The 17,214-nt window shown below is 38.1% G+C and overlaps 1 protein-coding gene across 3 annotated transcripts in view; it reads left to right on the top strand.

Annotated features, from left to right (window-relative positions):
* snx14 (sorting nexin 14) overlaps positions 1-17,214 on the top strand; it is a 68,129-nt gene that overhangs the window by 50,431 nt on the left and 484 nt on the right. For 2 of the 3 annotated variants that reach the window (XM_067416766.1, XM_067416765.1), the window contains 7 exons: positions 3,678-3,718; positions 7,284-7,403; positions 9,115-9,238; positions 10,971-11,135; positions 13,908-14,003; positions 16,872-16,963; positions 17,079-17,135. In XM_067416766.1, the coding sequence (XP_067272867.1) occupies positions 3,678-3,718; positions 7,284-7,403; positions 9,115-9,238; positions 10,971-11,135; positions 13,908-14,003; positions 16,872-16,963; positions 17,079-17,135 (695 nt within the window). The remainder of the gene's footprint in view (positions 1-3,677; positions 3,719-7,283; positions 7,404-9,114; positions 9,239-10,970; positions 11,136-13,907; positions 14,004-16,871; positions 16,964-17,078; positions 17,136-17,214) is intronic. The other variant, XM_067416764.1, reaches the window with a different exon arrangement.

Raw genomic sequence — 17,214 nt, 5'->3', positions numbered from 1 at the left:
AGTTTTTGGAGAATGTTTGTAACCGTGTCCTTCGTAGGGAGCTTAAGCGATCTGTATGTGATGCAGCAATGTTCCTATTAGGAATTTGAGGCAATGTCTACAAGTAGTTGGGACTGCAGTCGTTCTGCATTGTCAGACCAGAATTGGTTGAGTTATTAAGGAGATATTAAAGCAGCATCAGAGCCAACTAGATCAGCTTACCCAAAATTGTGCATTATTTTAGGATAAGCGAAATTGGCCCATTGGTTATTTGCGGGTGGTTTCGGAATCCTAGTTATTCCCGGGACTGAGTTCCTCTGGTGCTCAGTGTTGTAAACTGACCCATTTGTTTCTTTTTTTTTTCCTCCTTTATTTTCTTTGTAGTATATTACTATGTTTCTCACAAACCCAATTAACTGACATTACTATATGTTATACCACATTACCCATAATCCCCTGATCAAGGTCCATAAATAATAAACCCAAGTAACAGCCGTCCCCAAATACAGTCATTGCTATGGCACAATTTCAGGTAATGGGATCAACTTAGCAACTGGACATACATACGTTTTCCCATTAATAACAATCTCCACTGCTTTAACATGAATTTCCTGATTTTCAGGCCATGATGCTCTTGGGAGTTGAGGGTCAATGACTAACACTACAGCGGAGTCATTTAGATTAGGAGTTAGGAGTTAGATTAGGAGTTTCTCTATTCCATTATTGATGAAGCTGCTGACCTGGTGGATAGTTTCGAATAAACTCCTAATCTAACTCCTAACTCCTAATCTAAATGACTCCGCTGTAGTGTTAGTCATTGACCCTCAACTCCCAAGGGCATCATGGTCTATTGGCAGGGTAGTACGCCTTCTACCTAGTTAGGAAAATCGTGTATAGAGCAGTGTTATTAATGGAAAAACGTATGTATGTCTAGATGCTAAAGGGGTACTTCAGCGCTGGGAAGATGAATCTGTATTTAAACTGGGTCATCAATGCAGTAGAAATGTGAAATTATTTTTGAATTTGGTGTCTTCTAGACTGAGAAAAGACAGAAAATGTATTTTTGTCCCATGGGGATGAAAGACTACAATTCCCAGAATGCTTCGCTGCCCTGTGCCATTCCCCAACGCCACCAACTTCATTACTGTGACTGAGTTAGAGAAGACACTACAATTAAAAACTGAACGTGTCTGTTCAATATAATGAGTGAGTCACCGCGCGAGTATCACAGACAGCACTGAGCACTGACTGCAGGAGTGATGAGAGCTGAGGTAATAGCGACTACACTCGCGGCATACATTCACAACGCGAGTTCAGTCTGGCGCTTTTCAGTTCATGCCTTTGCAAGCTTAACATTCATAGAAATTAATTTGAGAAGTTAAAAGACTTACATTGCATGCACACCATAGCTCCGTTTAAATGAGTGCCTGTAGCTGAGCTGAGCTCTCCCTGCAAGCTGAGTGTAATCTCCCATCCTCCATGCGCGAGTTCAAAACATGCAGAAATGGCTCCCTCTGCTGGCTGTAGTCTTTAGCCTTTGGGCAAACATTCCTCCTATGATGCAAAAATCATCAATTTGCATCATAGGAGGAATTTTTCCAGAAATAAAATGCATAAGTCTCTTGTCTCAGGGGGATATAAGGGGGGAAAGCACAATAATTTGAATATACTCCAGGGTTTCTACTGATACAAAGCCATATGCTAATCGCTGAAGTAACCCTTAAGTGGATCCCATTACCTGAAATTAAGCAATAACAGTATTTGGGGGCGTCTGTTGTAAACTGATCTATTTGTTTCTTTTTTTCCCCTCCTTTATTTTCTTTGTACTATGTTTCTCACAAACCCAAGTAACTGACATTACCATATGGTGTACTACATTACCCATAATCCCCTGATCGAGGTCTATTGCTCCCGGTATCTCCATGTGCTTTGGGTTGTTCAAGGAATTCAAGATTTAAGCATCATGAACTTAATAACCTAAAGACATTAAGGACTAGAGCTTTTTCCAGTGTTCAGACACAGACACACCAGCAAGTTTCTACGTTTCTGACAAACTTTGGATATTCAACATCTAGCATCCAACACTCCGGCCATCTGGCACCAACAATCACGCCAAAGTCCAAATCACTGATATTAAATTTTTATGCAAACATAACTGAAGCTCCTGACCCATATCTCTACATGATTTTATGCATTGTTCTAATGCCACATGATTGACTGATTAGATAATCACATTAATTACAAAGTTATTGTGATGAATTGCTCAGTGAGCGTATAAAGTCCTGGAGTTCTGCAAAATAATTAACCAATTATTTACCAATAATTATGTTTAATAACAATATTAATAATCACAATAAGCATTTATTCCAGTAATTTACATTTGGAGAATTTAATGACACTCAGACAATCATGAGATAAAATATTTAAACCAAATGTCATCTATGCTTTATGATGTTAGAGAATTTTCTGCTGTGTAAATTAGTTCATCACAGAAAACCATAATATTTTACCTACAAAATGGCACAGTCATTTCATTTTTGATCTATATTTATTTGAATAATTGTGGCTGCTTTTGTAATGTGCGTGTCTTTGTTTAAAATGACACTGTTTGTCATCTGATGCAGTGCTATTTTGTCTTTTAACTGTGACTTGTATAAGTGTCCGAATAGTTTTTAAGGCCACTGTAAGTTATTGGCCTAATTTTATTCATTGTAGCCCTAAAATATATTAATATACAATTCAGCTGATTGGACACATATGAATATGAAAAGCTATTTTAACAGCATCAAATGTTGCTTATCTGATCAAATGTCAGAAGTGCATAAAAGGCTTTCCAGGCTGATGAAGTTGGCTCGTAGACTTGCTAGATAGTTAGTCAGTCGTGGGAAGAAAAAATGTGTTTGGAGAATATTCAGGAAGTCCATTAATCAATCAGACAACGTGAGTTAAACATTATCTGAGAGGACAACTGTTTGGACGTTTCTCAGCAGAAAGAGAGAAAGTTTCACATAAACTAGCAGACTATGGTGTAAAACCTTTCTCTTAATTGATGGCTACGTCCTTATGTTGTGAAGCTTTAGGTGTGTTAATGGACTCGATCTGTGTTTGAGCATCGCTCTGAACCCCGTCTGGATATCTTAGTCTTAGACAAAAACGTGATTCTCTTAGCGTTTCGCTGAAAATGTAGCTTTTTAATAAAACTTGCCCACATTCATGTGTTGATTTAAAAACAATGCGTGAAGCTTGAAGAAACTTTATTTGTTAAGCTCTGTTCTTTTGATATATTGCATGTTCGGGTATGAAAGAAAACAATCTGGCAGCTGGCGACTTTTCTTTCTTTTTTACGCTGACGGGGAAAGAGTTAAGAGGAGTTTTTTTACAGTGCTTGACATTGACATAAAACACACAGATGGCTAGATTAACTCTTGGTTCTTTATTCCTGTCCGTGAGAAACTCAGCTCAACATCCTTAAATACAATCCCACGTGTCCCATATGCATTCGGACAGAACTTGACAGCATCTGCTAGGAATTCGAGAGGAAATCCAAATATGCAATTCTTGGAACGAGGGGTTTGATTAAGAAACCGAGGCCAAAAACACTTCAGTGCATTTTGAAATGTTTTATAACACTGAAAAGACTATAAAACATGGAAAAGTGGACTCTGAATTCAATGAATTTACTTTGCTTTTCTCTGCAGGGAAGATATTCAAGTCTGTCCCAGGAAAGCTAATGAAAGAGGTAAGGATTTGTTTCCACTTTACTCCAAATGCAATGATAACCAGCTGGTCTTTTTTTGCATGCACAGCTGCCATGCAGACTTCTGCTTAGTTGAGGTCTGCACAGGATGTGCTACACAACATATATAGTAACTTCTCCACCTTACTGTGAAGCAACTTTTTTGGCTGACTTGACTTTATACTTAGTTGTTGCTAAATAGTCATTAGCTAAGTTTCCATGGACAACTTTTGTTGCAAACATGAGGAAATAATTATGATTCATTAATCTAAACGTAGTGTTTACATGAACACGAAATAAAGTGTTTGGTTTGACGTGTGTGGTTTTATGTCCCAATCTTTAAATCAGATATTTTGACGCTCATTGCACGAATATACAGAGTTTCCAGCTGTTGGCGCATACTTACTATCCATTGCTACTTTTCTCTGTTTTAAAGAGCAGATGTAACATTTATCTATTTTGGGTCCTAATTAGGAGACGTCGAGCACACGTTGTGCCGTGCTGCTTATTTGCAGTTTATCAAGCAGTAAAAACGCATCTTCCCGTGGCCAAAACAAGCCGTCTGTGGATGAGAGTCAGAAGCAAGAACTTGCTCCACTTCACAGATGATGAGTGGACGAATTTTAGTTTGACACGACTGTCATTTATGACACTGTGGTGTGAGAAGCAGCGGGGCGATCGTCTCCCTTCCCGGGTTTCGGCACCAGTGTAATGAGGTTCTTTGATGGAAGGAAGGAAGAAGACAGGGGTCGGCTTTGACTGGGACTCGCTCTCTTTATTCAGTCTTTTGAAAACAAATAACAAACACACGTGTGTGTGTGATAACTCAGTTTCTCCACGATATGGATCGCTCCTTCTCAATCAGACTCTGTGTCAGTCTCTCAGTTTCTCTGCTGTGCATGCGAAGTCCCAGTCCAACTCTCTCTCCCGACTCTCTCCCGGCCGCGGCTCAAACGTGCTCTCTCCCTGCCAATAACTGCAATCAGAAACAGGTGTTCGTCATCTGTGCTTGACCTACTTACCTGCCGCTTCGCTCTGAGCTCTCTCTCCCGTTGCAGACCTCGCAGAACCACACCCCCTTCGCCACAGACAGCTTATTCAAAAGGAAGAACAGCTCGTACTGTGGGTCATACATAATTATGCCATATACAATGATGAGGCACAACATTATGACTGGTGAAGTGAATAACACTGATTATCATCACGGCACCACTGTTAGTGGTTGGGAGAGGAAAATTAAACAAGCGTAAGGATTTGAGACGAGTTTGACAAGGGCCAGATTGTGACGGCTAGACAACTGGGTCAGAGCATCTCCAAAACTGCAGCTCTTGTGGGCTGTTCCCGGTCTGCAGTGGTCAGTATCTATCAAAAGTGCTCCAAGGAAGGAACAGTGGAGAACCGGCCACAGGGTCATGGGCGGCCAAGGCTCATTGATAAACGTGGGGAGTGAAGTGCTTTCCCAGTCAGATTGCTTTTTTTTGTTTTGGTCTTTGTGATACCGCACGCTGCCAGTTTACCCAGTAGTATTTCGACACCACAGGTTGCCAGTTGGCAGAAAACACAGCGTATTAATGCCATGGAAGATAGCAAACAAATTGGGTCAGTGATTGCAGATTCTACCCGACCTAAAAAGCCTCACCATCCATCAAAAACTCTCTATGAATGAGAGCATATTAAAATGCCGATAAATCAATTGATCAACTTACAGTGTGGCTTTCATTGTCAGTTGTGCTCGTTCCTGATGCTTGTCGTCAAATTTGGCACCAACGTGAGCGTTGAGTCTGAGGAGGAGGGGGCAGGGGAAACAACTCCAGTATTTTGAATTTAGACTGCAGTACCCATTCCATTTCAACCACTAGGTCAAACCCTACATATCGCACCTTTAAAGGATCTGCTGCTAACATATTGGTGCCAGATACCACAGCATACCTTCTAGTGACTTTTAAATGCCTGTAGAGCGGTGTCTCCCCCTCCCCCTGACTCGAGGTTGCCAGATTGGCTGCAGGATCAGCAGGAACGTGTGTAGATCTGCAGCTGTGGTAACTAGGCAGATCTGGCAACCCGGATGCCGAAACACTACTGACTTCATGATTGGTCGATAGATGGAGGGCGGAGAGTCAGGCCAAAACACAACATGTCAACATCAACATCAGTTAAGGGCTGCAAAAACAACTTTTAAATGACGATATTGTTGCCGGACTACTGTTGTCAGTGATATGAGTATTTGAAATTAACATAATTTCTTAATGTCTAGTCACATATCAGGGCCATTTTATGATTCATTGAAATACATTTCTTACATACAGTTCCTTTCATTTCAATATCTCATTATGTTTGGGATACATGGAGATGTTCTTGATAGTAAACTTGGACTTCAGCCTTCAACCATGTCACTGTCAAAAGCCTCCTGAGAAGTGTGTGCCAAGTATTAGTATTATCATGGGAGTTGCCTCCCTGAAATGTTAAATGTGGGGTGGTTAATCAGTGTCGTACTGACAGCAAATGATAAAGATCTCTGAATGCTGTCCAGCTTATCTTTTATGTTTTTATTGTGAAATGAGTGATGTTACTCTTATGTCCACAAAAGGTTCTCTTTTCCCAGATGTTTTCCAAGCTTTAATTTTTACTCTAATTTCTTTATTACTTTATAATTTTTGGGCAGGACTAGTCTAATTTGACGTAATGAAAGTCGTGGGTCCAGATAGCAAGCAATCCTCAAAACAATGTTAAATAAATGTTAATGTGATCAACTCCATTGAATTAACATCACTTTTGCACCCGCAATTAATGCTGAAAAATGTTGAAATTTCCTCTAAAAATCAATGGTAATGGCACAATGTGATGTTGGTTCAACAGCATACTAATGAACCCAACAACTAATGCCACACAGCCTGAAATCATCTGAAGATAAAAGAAGACAATACATCTCTCAAGATCTCAGCAGAACCTCTTAACGAGAATTAACAGAGGTTTAGATGTTGATGTTTTATTAAAAATGTTTGCTCACCATTATGGGGATCAGTGTTTGCTTTAGTTGGGCTGTTTGAATCTTTGTAACAGTGTTCACTAAAAATAAAAGCCAGAAACAAATATCCTTAGGTGATATATTTTCAGTGTTGTAAATTAGAATAATTCACTAATTTTATCTAATATTATCAATAATATTATTAGTGTTTATTTGTTATTATTAGATTATATTAGCCAACAATATTGTCTTGCCATGGATCAGGCGTTCTGAATTTTGGTTGCTTGTCATCTGGGCATACATTATTTTTGTAATTCTGATTGGTGATGCAAAAATACACACTTCACATAAATTATTTAGATTTGTTTTGATATTTAAAATGTCAGATTTACTAGTATTTGTCTTAATGTTTTATTTTGGTTACAAATGTAACGATGTTCACACTGTTTGGTGACATTTTTGTAGTTATTTCTCCAGATTTTTTTTTATCAATTATGTGTTGAAATAACACACATCTATCTTCTGATAGAAGATCACAACATTTCACAAGCATTGAATGACTTTCATATGACTCATTGTGTCTGTTCCTGCTGATTTCTCTAGAAAGGGCAAAACCTGGAGCCATTTATCCAGTCTTTCTTCAGTTCCTGTGAATCCCCCAAACCCAAACCCAGCAGACCCGAGCTCACCATCCTCAGCCCCACTGCAGAAAATAATAAAAAGGTATGTTTGCTACTCAAAAAAAGCCACTTTCCATAACCCCCTACTAAATAAATATTGTATAAATGGATCACTTTCTGGAAAAGGTGTTACAAAAAAAAAATTATCGAGGAAAATTACAGTATGAAACAATTTTATTGTCATCAACTAGGGCTGTCCCCGACTAAGGATTTACACATTCGAATCATAATTTTCGAATCTCTCTGTGGTCGACCGATAGTCGAATCATCTGTGTGTGTGTAAACCATAGACCGGAAAAAAAATAAACGGTATAAACGGGTTGGGAAGGGCAGGACACTAGTCAGCAGGAGGCTAAGACTATTTTTATTTTACTTTACACACGGCACACACACACCACTTTTAATAAAGTCATCAAAACTATACACTACACATTCGTAAATTAACCGTTCTCTCATAGCATTTAAAGGCCGCGATCGAAACACAGAACATCACACAAATATATAAAAGAACATTTTGATAAATAAACCTAAAAAAAATAGGTTTATCGCTCAGCGCCGCGACACGTGTTTATAACACTAATATTGAGCACCCCCATATTGCCAAAATGGTATGATCCTCGTTTCATAACACCCGCAAAGATTCGACCATGAGATCAGTGGTCGAATCCGGTCCTGCATATCGATGCACCGAATCTTCGGCTATTAGGGGTCACCCCTATCATCAACTAAAAATATTTGGAATTAAAATTAGAAATGTTACCATGGCAATAAACTGAAATAAGTTTATGTTGTAACACTAAAATTATTAATTGCAAATAAATAAATCTGAAACAAACTCAAATTAAAACTAAAATAAACCTAAATAAAATGACAAAAGTTAGGCTAACTTAAAATAATTAACTCAAATTAACATGAAAACTACAAATATACAAATAAAGGCTAGCTGACAGTAAAATTAAAGGGATCATCACTGCGTGTCAGAGAGATTAAGAGCACACACTGAGACGAGAGAGGTGTGTGTCAACTCGTTTTAGTTAAGGGAATTACATTGTTTAATATGAAAAAGCGGTGAAGTAACCCTTTAAAACTAATACAACTAAAATATAATTCTTTTAATTTCTTTCAGAAAAAAATACTCTTTCAGAATTCAAATATAACATATCTGTAATGTATTAAAATATATTATCTAATGTAATAGTAACAGAGTGTTTCAGAATAATTTACAACTGAGAATTTGATATGGACAAAAATAGTTTTCTGGTTGCTTGATCAATATAAAATTCATTGTAGCACATGCATACTCTACAAAAAGTCTAAACAAAGCTGCTTAAAACCCATTTTTTTCATAAATATCTGTACCAAGCTTGAAAAATGCTTCTTTACAGTAAGGAAAGTCAAATTTGACTCTTAAATCTTTACATTACTCCATACAATTCTTCATGATATTTGAAATGGTCATTCTTAAATTTTCTAAGCATTGATCATGTTTGTACTAGCCTCATAACTGATAAGAACTAAACGTCTTAATTTTGAAACATTAACAAAAATAACGTATCAGAAATATCTGAAGGTGAAGAGGAAATAATATTTGGGCTATACCTTGTTTTGTACAGATCACTGGTACACTTTCATTGAAAGATACCATCCATTTATTATCACAAATTATTTAAAATGAATGAATAAAGAAATCAACCTGTCATATTGTCTGTGTATCTTTAATATCATAAACACAATTTGTCCTCATGTCATTTTAGCTGTTCAATGAGCTGTACCGAAACAATGCCAATCTACCTGAAGGCGTGGAGAGAAAACATAACCAGAACTACTTCATGGAGCTGATGGAGGTTGATGGTTCATACGACTATATGATGTTCATAGGTGAGTGCAATTCAAGCTAACTCGGGGTTACTGATCCAAACAATTCGAAAAATCTTATATTGTTTAACACACATGTAGAGAAAATACAAAAGGTCTACACAATCCTTTTAAAAATTCTTATTAATGGAGCATTTCACCTACAAATTAAACTTTATTCACCTGTTTGATCTTATTAATTTGTTACATAAAAAGTAGTCCAAGCGGCTTTTCTATTCATCAAAGAATCTTAAAGCTACACTGTGTAACTTTTTTAGTTTATACTTAGCTAAAAGCACTTGTTTTATGTGCTCATTATGTGCTCATTAATGTATATTTACTTCTTATAAGTAATAAAGTATTCTCGTAAGTTTATAATATGCCATTGAAAATCCATACGGGTGAGGGGTTCGAATGCCGGTCGCCATGTTGCTCCTCCATCTTGAAAGTACATTAGCCAAAGAGGGACATACCCGTAAATTCAAGCTTTGCCTTTCACGTTTTAACACTCGATGGCACCGTGTCGAATGTGAGGAGGGGGATTGCCATGTTAAACTTGGACTAAATCAGCCACCGTAGAAGTTAAAACTAAATCAGAATTGAGAGGAACAGAAGCTAATATTCACTGGATGGTCATATACCTTTACACCGCTAGATGAGGAAAATATCACACAGTGGAGCTTTAAATAAAATGTTTACACAACTGGTTCAACATTAATAATAATCTTAAATGTTTCTTAAACATCAAATCATCATATGAGAATGATTTCTGAAGGATCATGAGACACTGAAGACTGGAGGAATGATGATAAATTCAGCTTTGAGCACAGGAATAAATTATAATTTAAAATATATTTAAATAGAAAACGGTTATTTTATGTTTTAATAATATTTCACAGTATTACAGTTTTTTTTATTTCTAAAAACATAAATGCAGTCTTGGTGAGCAGAAGAGACTTCTTTAAAAACAATAAAAAATCTTACTGTTCTAAAACTTTTCCAGTTCTTTTGACCCGGTAGTGTATATATGGTGCAAAAAAAGTTATTAAAATAATAATAATTTTAAAAAATTGTCTAAATAACTTTACTTTTTAATGCAATTTTATTTTTTTATTTTTTATTTTTTTAGTTACTACATTTTTTAACAAATGAAAAATAATTTAAGCACATTCTTTCAAAATAACAATTCATGCATAATCATTTTAATTCAGCTCAGAATATCTCACATTAGGTGTGTCTACCAACCTCTTATGGAAAATAATAATATAAGATGATATTTGATGACTCCTACAGCTCTATATGGAGCGGATGAGCTGTTCCGCTGGGTCCTAAACTCAGTTTCTCTTCAGAGTGTATTCAGATTTACATGCAGACATTATCAAATCATTTTTGGTCAAATTTTAGCAGTTTTAGTTTGAATTTTGAGCGCATATGTTTGTCTATGTGTACTGAAGCATTCTATTAATTCCTAATGGGGTCAAATTGACCCGTGAGTGAAGGAGTCGTTCCTTTTTTAAATTTTAACCACAAAACCCCTCGATTCCAGACAATTGTTTTGAGTGTATTCGTGGTTTAAGTAAGACAAAAGTTCATAGGTTTTGGACGCCTCCAAAGAACACTCAATATTTAAAACACTTTCAAAAAATGTTGCACTTTGAGATTCTTCGGAATGAAAAGTGCATTATAAATAAAATCTATAATTATTATTATTACAGTTGTTAGTGGAGAGTTTTATGGTGTTGTTTTTTTGACACAGGTCGTGTGGTTTTCCGCATGCCTGATTGGCTGCATCACTTTCTGAGTGGAGGTCGTATTCTCTTGAAGAGGACCCTAGAGGCGTACGTCGGGCATTATTTACAGTCCAAATTAGAGCAGATCATGCAAGAGCATCGCCTCGTCTCCCTCATCACTCTGCTGCGAGGTTTGTGTGCTTCAAGCATTTCTTTAAGTTTTTACATGCATACTGTAAAACCTGCAAAACAAATATTGCCTAAATGTGTCACGAGCACCATTGTGTGTGGGTGGGTGGGCAAGACCCAAACCACTTTTCAAGACCAATGACATTGGACCCACTCACTTTCTAATTTAGCACGTCTGTTTACCTACCCGTAACTGATGGGGAGTCGACTCCAAAAGAGTGGATTCCTCGACTCTGAATAGCCCCAGAGTCGGGGTCGACTCCAGTACAGGAATCGACTCCTGGTGTCGACTCTGTTGCTGTGTCCGAAACCGCTCTTGTTTACTGAATCTCTCATCTAAAGTGCATGGAAGTTGAGTGCACTATAAGCAAGGAGTGAGTGAAATGAAGCGAGCCGCGAGGTAATACACCGACGTAATAAAAGCACCGTGTCAGAGAGCTGTCGCAGAAACTTTGTCACACATTTATTTGAGTGCTTACTTTAGAAATAAAAACAATCACAGCGACTTTAGTTTGTAATTATAGGCTTTCTCCGTGCTAGCTTTAGTTTAATTGATGGTATAGATAGATTTGGTTTCCCATGTGTCTATTAAGCTAACCATAAATCATAAAAATATCAAGAAGAAACGCATCAATAGTGTGCATTATTTTATGTATAGTATCTTTAACTCACCTTTTAAGACGACGATCATGTGCGTTTAGCGCCATCACTCAACAACACCTTTTTTTGCGACTTTTCCTAGGTTATGTAGGCCTAATAATAGATACAGAAATGTTGATAGCCACGAAAAGTCATCGCTAATTTGGATGGCCACGCTAAAAGTGTGCGGTTTTATTAAGAGGATTTTAGGACTTTGTGTTGGGAGGAAATAATTTAAGTGTGTAACAACAGCAGTTTTGTCTGACTTCTAACCCTGTATTGATGTAAAGTAAACGTTGAGTAGTCGATTTCGTAGACTCCTACAGTCGGAGTCGGGAATCGGAGTCGACTCCAAAAAACCTGGAATCGAACACCACTACCCGTAACCGATAAACACTTGTTATAAGTTAAGATGCTTTATTTTCACTTTTTAAATATTTTAATATGTATATATTTTAAATAAATGCCTTTCAGATCTGATATGTGATGGGAAAAGGGAGAAGAGCGAGTTCTGCAAAAGGCAGATTCGAACCTCGGGTCGATTTGCGTCATAACTAGATGCCATCTTACCCTTACACTATTGTTGCTGTAAATGATTCTGTGTTGTCAGTACTTTTGTCTGGCCAAACCAGACATTTAGAAGACATTCTCTAAACAAGGTGACATATTTTGTACTTAATGTAAATGGCATTTACTCATCTACTGTTTTTTTATTTTGCTTCCAATGCCCATGGTCCCGAACAATATTAAACCAGAACTTTTACCCGAACAGACAGACATAATGGCGTTAATTATTTCCTGGAGGCACGCCATCAGTGCCTTATCTGAGCCATGCATTTCAGGACAGCATTCCAAACACACACTTTCTGACTTCCCTTAGCACTTCCTCTTGGGGAATTATAGCATGTTTTTAAGTTTGTTCGACTTTAAGTGGGCCAAAGGTTTCTGGTTTTGACAGAGGGAGTTCACATTTTTATGAATTGGATTCAATTCATTTAACCAAAAATCACACTATGAACAAAGCAGATTAAACAAACCTTTAAAATGAAAGGCACAATATGTAAGATTTTAAGATTGACATACCCAATAACCACTTGAAAATTTTTATTGTTGACCTGTGCACTTATATTATCAACAAATATTTTTATTATTATTAACAAATAATGTTTAAATCCAGAGAAATCCTCTATTTTACCCAGTGTTAATGACGTAATATCCGCGCTACCCTTGAGTGTTGTAGAAACCGTGTAAACACCAAAAACGCTTTAATATGGTGTGTGTTTTATTAGACAGACGATCAGCAGAAAACAGCTCAACACGGTTAGTCTTATTGTTTGAATCTGTTGTTTTTTTGGTTCAATGTGAGTAACGTATTTACCTCAGAGACGACTCTATTTTATCAAGAGGCTAATCAGATATCAGCATAATCAGAGAGCTTTCTCCATCATACAATATGTTAAAATGTAATTTAATCATCCTGTGTTTATTAATGTGATATTCTAATATTGATCTAGATTTACTGCAAAATGCAACAAGTCTCTCATAGCAGCCACTGAGCGAACGTACAGAGTAACGTAATAACATAACTCTCAACACACTCAAATGAGTTTAGTATGATTGTTTTAAGCGTGTAAAACAGCACTGCGTTCCCCCACACACACACACACAACGTAAAGAGCGCAAGCGGCGACTGCAGCATAAGGAGAATAAAAGCTCAGAGACGGTGTTTGGCGCAGGTCTCTCTCATTAGCATTCACTCTCAAGGGCTCTCGCGCGTCCTGCTTCATACCACCGTAGCGCTAATAAAACTTTAATACATTCGTCGGAGTCCATCAGAGAGTCAAGACTACAACTCCCATGATTCCACTCTCATTCACAGTGTCATCAAGCCATGCCTTTGATTTGAATAAGTGACCTCTAGTGGTGAAACTTACATACTGTGCCTTTAATAATTATCACAAGAAATATGGAGAAAAGAATTAAAGGTTAGTGAGGGAAGAAGGGCATAAAATATTGAAGCGATACGCACAAACAGCTGAAGAACTATCTGAAGCAGTTAGTTATTGTGCCGCTGTGGATCATGGGTAGAGTTGTGAACTTCAACTGATCAGATGATCAATCCTGCACGTCTACAGATGCAGTTTTCTGTGAGAACACAGAGGAACGCTCCGCTGAGGACAAACAGAGACGCGCCAAGAAGACCTTTGAGGAGATGATGAACTACCTGCCAGGTACCCCAGAACAGCTGCAGTTATCGCTCGTGTTAAAGTGTGTCGCATTAATATTTGCTGTTCATCTGCTTTCCTGTACAAAGTATGCTACATCAATAAGGTGTATATTGAATGTGGTATTTTAATATCACGGTCTTACTGCATTAACCCAAATCGTTTTTCTCTGGAGCAAGTAATTGATTAATGAGACCAAAGATTGCCAGTTTGATAAACTCCAAATTAATTATATCTCATGTTTATCCACTTCCAACGTACAGTAAGAGCTCATACAATGCAAAAAAATGCTCTTCTTACTTAGTAATTTTTGTCTGTTTCTAGTCTAAATATCTAACAATTTATAAATCAAGATGCATTCACTAGTTAAGTATAATGACATACTTCATTTTGATATTTTCCCCCAGAAAACAAGATAAAATGAAGTGAGTTTTTGCTTAAAACAGGCAAAATGATCTGCCAATGGGGTGAGAATCTTATTTCTGATTGAAATCTTGTTTCTTGTTTCTTGTTTCCGTCCCAAACAGAAATAAGATTATTTTTCTCACCCCATTGGCATTTTGCCTGTTTTAAACAAAAACTCACTTAATTTTATCTTGTTTTCTGGGGAAAAATATCATGCATCTTGTGAATGCATCTTGATTTAAAGGGGGGGGTGAAACACTCAGTTTCAGTCAATCTCATGTCAATCTCGAGTGCCTATAGAGTTAGTATTAAATCCTTCATATCTCTGAAAAGTCTTTAGTTTTATTATATGTATAAAATAAATATGGGCTGTACCAAGTCTTTCCGGAAAAAAACAAGCGGCTGGAGGCGTATCGAGTGGGCGGAGCTAAAGAATGACGAATGCGCAGCTACTGCACGAGAGCTTCTGAAAGCTGACATCGTCATGCGTGGAGAAGAAAACGTTACCCTAAATAAACCATGGCTATCAATCAGATTCAACTAATACAGATATGATCCAGAATCAGATCCGGAGGCTGAAATAAATTGAACAGGAGAAACAGCAACAGCAGGACGTCCGTCTCTGTGGTATGGACTGTATTTAGTGACTGTATTTGTGTGTCTTTACTCGCAGTTTATGAGGACATGATTCGGTTTATGGACTATTGTATGCGACTAAACCTTAGCAGTAGCAAGCAAAACGGTTTTACACGTCAGACTAGTGTAACGTTATACAGAACAACAATGGAGTAACGTTAGCGCATTAGAATGACGAAGCACGCTTTGTGTGAACGCTAGGTTTATGTTTGGGTGGTTTTACAATAAACAAACTGACACCTATAGTGCTCAGCTAAACAAATGTATTTAAACACACACCATAGATCGCATGCTCCATTGATAAATTAACTAACGTTATACACGATCGTGTCGTTTACTGATGTTTACTCATCAGGCGGCAGTGGCTCAGTGGTTCATGTAGGTTGTCTACAAACCGAAAGGTTGGTGGTTCAATCCCCGGTTCCACCTGACCAAGTGTCGAAGTGTCCATGAGCAAGACACCTAACCCCAGCTGCTCCCGACGAGCTGGATGGCGCCTTACATGGCTGACATCGCCGTCGGTGTATGAATGGGTGAATGTGAGGCAAAAATGTAAAGCGCTTTGGATAAAAGCGCTATATAAAAAGCAGTCCATTTACTCACGCGACGATAGCCAACAACAGACATTTGAAGCAGTTTAACTCACCGGCTGCTTCCAAAGCAGGACCGAACCTTTATCGTTTGGGACCGCTCCGTCAAGCAGTGACCGTGGAGATCCACTTTTGCGACACGACTGAATCGCGATGTTGTGAAGCTTCCCGTCATTTCTGCGTTCAAATCGGTTCAAATGCAGCGCTGCCTTCCCGGAATGCTGTGCTGAAGCGTTGAAGTCGCTCGACGTCACCCATAGGAATAAAGTGGAGCGCGGCGCGTGCTATAACGACGACTGGATCTGCAGCTGAGAGACTGTTTACGGCGTGCATTTCCTCTCTCGCTCTAGTCACGCGCGCGCACCCTACCGGAAGAGAAGAGCCCGTACGGCCCATACAAGGACCTTCCGCTCTATTAACGTCAAGCCGACCCATACTCAAAAAAAACTCTCCGAAACTTGTGAGAAACCGGAAGGAGTATTTTTGACACAGAAATACTCCATCAAACGTCCAACGTTAGTTTTTGAAACTTTATCTATGTTTAGGATGCGAATCCAAGTCTTTAACAGTGTAAAAAGCTAAGTATGCATGAAATAGCATTTCACCCCCCCCCCCCCCCCTTTAAGACAAATACTAGTAAATCTGACATTTTAAATATCAAAACAAATCTAAATAATTTATGTGTAAAATAAGTGTGTATTTTTGCATCACCAATCAGAATTACAAAAATAATGTATGCCCAGAAAGCAAGCAACCAAAATTCAGAACGCCTGATCCATGGCAAGACAATATTGTTGGCTAATATAATCTAATAATAACAAATAAACACTAATAATATTATTGATAATATTAGATAACATTAGTGAATTATTCTAATTTACAACACTGAAAATATATCACCTAAGGATATTTGTTTCTGGCTTTTATTTTTGGTAAATAACCCCAAAAATAACCCCCCCCCCCCCCCCCCCCCAATTAACGACATTCTCACCTAAAAACTCTAATAAAAAACTCCATTCCATGACACAATAACGGTTGTATGTAATTATAACAAAATATAGTGAGTTTGCTCAAACCGCCATGACAGTCGTCACAAGCGGAGTGATACGAACGATGAAACGGTTCCAGTGCTGATACTGGGAGAATATCGCACGCCTCTCAGCCAATCAGATTCGAGAACCAGAAATAACTGTTGTATAAAATAATAGAATAATATCCCTAACTGTTGTGTGGTGTTTCTCAGATCTAGTGGGGAAATGTATCGGTGAGGAAGCAAGGTACGAGGGCGTCAAGATGCTTTTCAATGCCATTCAGCAGCCGCTGCTAAACAAACAGGTACGAACCGCCAGATGCTCATCTAATGTACTGATGCCATTCCCTCAAATGCTCCCGCTTTCTGCTAACTGTGCCGTTTCTCTTTCATTGGTCACACCCTTTGGTTCGATAACAGATGACGTACGTGTTGCTTGACATCGCTGTCCAGGAGCTGTTCCCCGAACTCAGTAAGGTAACATTCTTCTGTACCGTATTCATGCTCAGACTCAGAGCTGCTCGTGATGCTTATTAATGGAGCTTCTGCTGTTTTG

The sequence above is a fragment of the Pseudorasbora parva genome, chromosome 15 (assembly GCF_024679245.1).
Source record: "Pseudorasbora parva isolate DD20220531a chromosome 15, ASM2467924v1, whole genome shotgun sequence".
NCBI classification, from domain to species: Eukaryota; Metazoa; Chordata; class Actinopteri; order Cypriniformes; family Gobionidae; genus Pseudorasbora; species Pseudorasbora parva.
The sequence above is the reverse complement of the archived record's forward strand: the minus strand, read 5'-3'. Positions and strand labels throughout refer to the sequence as shown.